We start from the raw sequence: 5,343 nt of genomic DNA on the forward strand, positions 1-5,343 counted from the left end.
CCTCTCCCGGCCGCCCGCCTGGGTCCGGCTGGCCCTGCTCGGTCCCTGGCACTCAGGACGGTGGCTCCCACTCCCCCCCTGCCCCCCTTTCTCCTTCTCCTTTTCCAAGGCCGGCTGGGCGCCTCCCGCAGGAAATCCCGCCCCTCCCCCCTCCCTCCCGCCGGATCGGGAACGGAGGGATCGTCCCGGCCGCGCAGTCAAGCTGTCAGTCAGCACCGGCGGCTCCGCCCCCATCCGCGCCAGATCCCGCCCCAACTCGCGCCCGCCGGGACCGGGGGCGCTGACCGAATCAGCGCATGCGCCCAGGTGAAACGGAGGGGCAGGGGGCGCGGGGGGCGCGGGGGGCAGAGGTGACCTGGGGCCCTGGACTTAGACCCAAGGGCGAGATACCCTGGGTCTGACTGGTGGGAGAGAAGACGTAAGGTGAAGGGGGTTGGCAACCAAGATGCGGGACCCCACTTGCAGTACCCCCCGCCCGCGGCCGGCGTCGCCCACCCGTAGCCGCTGGTCGGTCAATGGCACCACCTAGCGGACGGCACCAGAGCGGCCCGCAGGGGCGGCGCGGGGACCCCAGCCTCGAGGAGGCGCTCGTGCCGGGCAGAGGTGGCGCTTCAGCACCGTCGTGGGCCGGACAGCGCCTCTCGCCCCCGGCCCTCGAAACCCAGCTTCGGAGCCCCGCCGTAGGGACCGGACGGAAGAGACCGAAGGAACGGCGAACCTCCCCGGACCGCTCCTGACAGTTCCCGGGTCTTCGGCCTGCAAGGCGGAATTTGCACACCCTTCGCTCGCCCTTCTTCCCTCCTTGCCCATCCCGGGCGGTGGGAACTAAGCAGCGCGGGGCGGCGGAGGGGCGGTCACACGTGTGACCATTCGCACTGCACTCCAGCCGCCGGCTGCTCAGGCTTTACTGGAGAGAAGCCCCGAGGAGGGCTGGGGGCAAAAGAGGGGGCTCCTGCATCTCCAGCAACTTGCGGGCTTGAGCTCCCAGACCCGGCGTCGGGGCGAGCGCCTCCGGGCGGGCGCTAGGACCCGGGATAGTCAGGAGGGCGCAGAGCGGGCTGGGGCGGTGCAGGGGGCGGGGCTGACGGCGGGCGCTAGGATAGCGCGGAGCTCCGGCGGCGGGCGGGGCGTGGCGGCGCGCGTATAGGCCGGCGGCGGCGGGATGGAGTCCGAGCCCGAGCCCGCGGCCGTGGAGGTTCCCGCTGGGCGCGTGCTCAGGTGCAGCGCGGCCTGGCCGGAGGGGGTGTGGGAGGCGCGGGGCCAGCGCGGGTAGGGAAACCGGGCCCGGCGGCCCCCGATGCGCGGCGCTGACTCCGCGTCCCCTTCTCCCCCAGCGCCCGGGAGCTCTTCGCCGCCCGCTCGCGGTCGCAGAAGCTGCCCCAGCGCTCGCATGGCCCCAAGGACTTTCTGCCCGACGGCTCGGCGGCTCAGGCCGAGCGGCTGCGCCGGTGCCGGGAAGAGCTCTGGCAGCTGCTGGCCGAGCAGCGCGTGGAGCGCCTGTGAGAGGGGCGGGCCCGGGGGTGAGGGAACCGGGGGCAAGGCGGGCTGCGGGGCCTCGCGAGTGGACTAACGCAGACCCCTTCCCACTCCTTGCCAGGGGCAGCTTAGTGGCTGCCGAGTGGAGGCCGGAAGAGGGCTTCGTGGAGCTGAAGTCTCCTGCGGTGAGCGGCGGGCTCGGGGACAGGGGACCGCCCTCCCTGCCCTCGTCCCTCCCTTGTGACGCTTGCTCTGGGCCCCACACAGGGCAAGTTCTGGCAGACCATGGGCTTTTCAGAGCAGGGCCGGCAGCGGCTTCACCCGGAAGAGGCCTTGTATCTGCTGGAGTGTGTGAGTGGGACCCGGGAGGTGGGGAAGGAGTTGGGACCAAAGAACGGGAAGGACACGTTTTATCGGAGAAAAAGCACACACAACCCGGTCTTTCGAGAACTGATAACCGAACTTCTAGAGCAGGAGGTAGTACGTTACAGGGAGCAAGGATTCCAGTCCAAATTAGTGATGCTGCCCCACTTTCCTGGTTGGTCACATTCTTGATGCGCTGCTGAGAGGCAGAGGGGGAGGTATCAGAGCTGGGAAGTTGCCCCATCTCTGTGAGGCACTACAGTGAGGGCTCATAAGCTGAGCTGTTGGCCCCACTTCCAGGGCTCCATCCACCTCTTCCACCAAGACCTGCCACTGTCTATCCAGGAAGCTTACCAGCTGCTGCTGACGGACGACACTGTGACCTTCCTGCAGTACCAGGTATCTGCCACCACCCTGCCCCCGGGAGCCACCCATCCACTGAATTAATGAGTATTGACAAGCTCCCATAAGATGCCAGGCACCGTGTCACATGCTGGGGCTGCAGGGCAGACGAGGGCTGTGCTGTCACGAGGCTTACATTGTGGTGGAGGCCTGTTGGCTTCGCATAGAACCCAGGGCTGGAGAAGATAAGGTGGGGGAGGAGAATTCAAAGAGACTGGGCTGTTCATTCAGGTGAGAGAAGCTAGGGGCATGTCCCAGGTTGGGGGTGGGAAGGGTTGTAGTGAGTGAAAAATAGATGAATCTCAGAAATATTTTGAAGAAAGAATGGGTAAGACTTTGCCAATGGATTGGATGTCAGGATTAAGGAGAGAGAAGAACCCAGGATTACCGCCGGTGATTTGGGTATGCGCCAGTGGATGAAGGGTGGGAAGAATAAAGAGGAGCAGATTTGGGAGGATGAAACCAGTCAAAAGAACTCTGTTTCCGATAAGTTAATTTTGAGGAGCTTCTTGGACATGCAAGTGAGTGTCAAGCAGACAGACAATTGGACTCCCAAGTCTGGAGTGTGGGGAGAAGTCAAGACTAGATGCAAATATGGGTACCATGAGCACATGGATGGTATTTAAACTACTGGGCTGTATGGGAGTGTCATCAGAGTAGAGGGCTGGGTCTGAGGCCTGGGGCTTTCTGAGTAGGTTAGGGGGCAGATAAGAAGCAGAAACAGACTGAGGAGTGTCTGGTGATGTAGGAGAAAAACCAAAGTCGCATCACAGAAGCCAAAAGAAGGTCTTTCAAGGAGGAAGTGGTTAGCTGTGCTGAAGCCTGCTGAGAGATCAAGCAGGATGGGGGACTTCTTGTCTATGTCCCTCTGATATGAACGCAGGGACACAAGGTTGAACATGTGGCTCCTTACCAGAAACTTCCCACCTGCATCGGTGGAGGTATGGGGCTGGAGAGATGCCCACCACCTTCTGCCATCGTTTTATTCACATGGTGATCGGCAGCTTCACTCTCGTGAGCTTTGTGTCAAAATACTGAAGTATTTCAGGGCATGGTGGTTTTCTGGTTTCATGGCTATCAATTTTTTGGGATTTGGCTAAATGTCATTTGTGCTGAGTGAGGTAAGCGGGAGGACAGGAATTCAGAGCCTGAGATCTTTGGGGACGGTGTTCATAATGGAGCATGGTCCAACCTTAGTCACAGGGTTTAGAATCTGGGGGTGTACAGGAGGGGCAGCCCTCTCGGCTGTGGGTATGGCCTATGTCTGGAGAAACCATTTGGTGTTTTCAAGAGTGGCCATCTGAGCTTTCCTTTTTTTTTCTTTTGAGGTCTTCAGCCACCTGAAGAGGTTGGGTTATGTGGTTCGACGATTCCAACCAAGGTAAATCCCCTTCCTGTTTCCTTTCCACATATTCTAGTCCTGGGACCTGGCTGACTAGTCCTGGGTAGAAAATGGCCTCTCCTTACCTGGAACCCTTGGCTGGAGTGCAGCTCCTGGGGCACAGACTGGGGGCCTCTGCTGGAAGTGTTCTGAGAGAGGCAGGTTGGGAGGAATCCAGGTCGTTTCGTTTTATTCTGGGTTATGAAATCGAGCCCCCTCTTCAGATGACTTGCGCCTGCAGCTGAGTGTGTGTGAGTACTGAGAGGCAGGATTCGAACAGTGCCTGGCACTTCGTAGGTGCGCAGGCAGATATGTAGAGTGTATGCTTAAATGAAGGACTGGGTGAGGAATTCACCATTAGTAGGGTTTCACATTTTTTATGCCAGGTTAAATGTTTTTTCCTTCAACACTTTAATAATCCAGCATTGGTAAGAGGCAGAGATCTTCAGACTTGGAATGGAAACAGGTATAGCTTTTGCAGTTACAGTATGTCATAAAAGCTCTAAAGCAGCCACATTTTTTCTTTTCTTTTTTTTTTTTTTTTTTGAGACAGAGTCTCACTCTGTCGCCCAGGCTGTAGTGCAGTGGCGTGATCTCACCTCACTGCAGCCTCTGCCTCCTGGGTTCAAGCAATTTTCCTGCCTCAGCCTCCCGAGTAGCTGGGATTACAGGCGTGCGCCACCATGCCTGGCTAAATTTTTTTTTTAATTTTTAGTTCAGATGGGGTTTCACCGTGTTGCCCAGGCTGGTCTCAAACTCCTTACCTCAAGTGATCCTCCTGTCTCAGCCTCCCAAAGTGCTGGGATTACAGGCATGAGCCACCATGCCCAGATCTACATCTTTTCTTTTCTGAAAATGGAACCTATCCTAAGGAAAGAATCGTGGATGTGTATAGTGGTTCACCTGTGAGAATGATCAACAATACTTATTATTTGCCAGGGGCCAGGCTCTGTACACATCGCTGAGAAGAGAAGAGCAAAATCACTGCCCTCACAGAGCTTGGATTTAGTGAGGAGTCACACAGAATACCCTCACTGTGCAAAATCAGCGTACTTGCAAAGAAGAGTTGAACAGGAGACAGGCTCACCCAAATGAGAGGTTGTCCCTTAGAGCAGCTCTGTCCAATAGAACTTTCTATAGTGATGGAAATGTTCTGTGTTGGCTGGGCATGGTGGCTCACGCCTGTAATCCCAGCACTTTGGGAGGCCGAGGTGGGTGGATCACGAGGTCAGGAGTTCAAGACTCACCTGGCCAAGATAGTGAAAACCCATCTCGACTAAAAAAACAAAAATTAGCTGAGCGTGGTGGTGGGTACCTGTAGTCCCAGCTACTCCGGAGGCAGAGGCAGAGAACTGCTTGAACCCAGGAGGCGGAGGTTGCAGTGAGCCGAGATTGCGCCACTGCACTCCAGCCTGGGTGACAGAGCGAGACTGTCTCAAAAAAAAAACAAGAAAATGTTCTGTGTCTGTGATGTCTAATACATGGGGCTAGAGCAACTGACTGTGGGACTGAATGTTTAATTTCATTTAATTTAAATGTATTTAAATCTAAGTTAAGGCCAGGCACGGTGGCTCATGCCTGTAATCCCAGCACTTTGGGAGACCGAGGTGGGCAGATCACAAGATCAGGAGATCAAGACCACAGTGAAACCCCATCTCTACTAAAAAAAAAGTTAGCCCAGCTTCTGGGGAGGCTGAGGCAGGAGAATGGCTTGAACCCAG

General features: G+C 57.3%; 2 protein-coding genes across 2 annotated transcripts in view; both read left to right on the top strand.

The window, feature by feature from the left end:
- Window positions 1-1,126: 1,126 nt before the first annotated feature.
- Window positions 1,127-5,343, top strand: part of TSEN54 (TSEN54 tRNA splicing endonuclease subunit) — an 8,873-nt gene continuing 4,656 nt past the window's right edge. Inside the window, exons 1-6 of the mRNA XM_011945787.1 lie at window positions 1,127-1,218; window positions 1,335-1,499; window positions 1,598-1,661; window positions 1,744-1,827; window positions 2,140-2,238; window positions 3,570-3,622. Coding sequence (XP_011801177.1) covers window positions 1,163-1,218; window positions 1,335-1,499; window positions 1,598-1,661; window positions 1,744-1,827; window positions 2,140-2,238; window positions 3,570-3,622 — 521 coding nt within the window. The 5' untranslated portion in view covers window positions 1,127-1,162. The remainder of the gene's footprint in view (window positions 1,219-1,334; window positions 1,500-1,597; window positions 1,662-1,743; window positions 1,828-2,139; window positions 2,239-3,569; window positions 3,623-5,343) is intronic.
- Window positions 4,201-5,343, top strand: part of LLGL2 (lethal giant larvae homolog 2 (Drosophila)) — a 59,788-nt gene continuing 58,645 nt past the window's right edge. The window contains exon 1 of the mRNA XM_011945533.1: window positions 4,201-4,293. The gene's annotated coding sequence lies outside the window, so the exon portion shown is untranslated. The remainder of the gene's footprint in view (window positions 4,294-5,343) is intronic.

Source organism: Colobus angolensis, unplaced genomic scaffold (assembly GCF_000951035.1).
Source record: "Colobus angolensis palliatus isolate OR3802 unplaced genomic scaffold, Cang.pa_1.0 Scaffold1, whole genome shotgun sequence".
Taxonomy (NCBI): Eukaryota; Metazoa; Chordata; class Mammalia; order Primates; family Cercopithecidae; genus Colobus; species Colobus angolensis.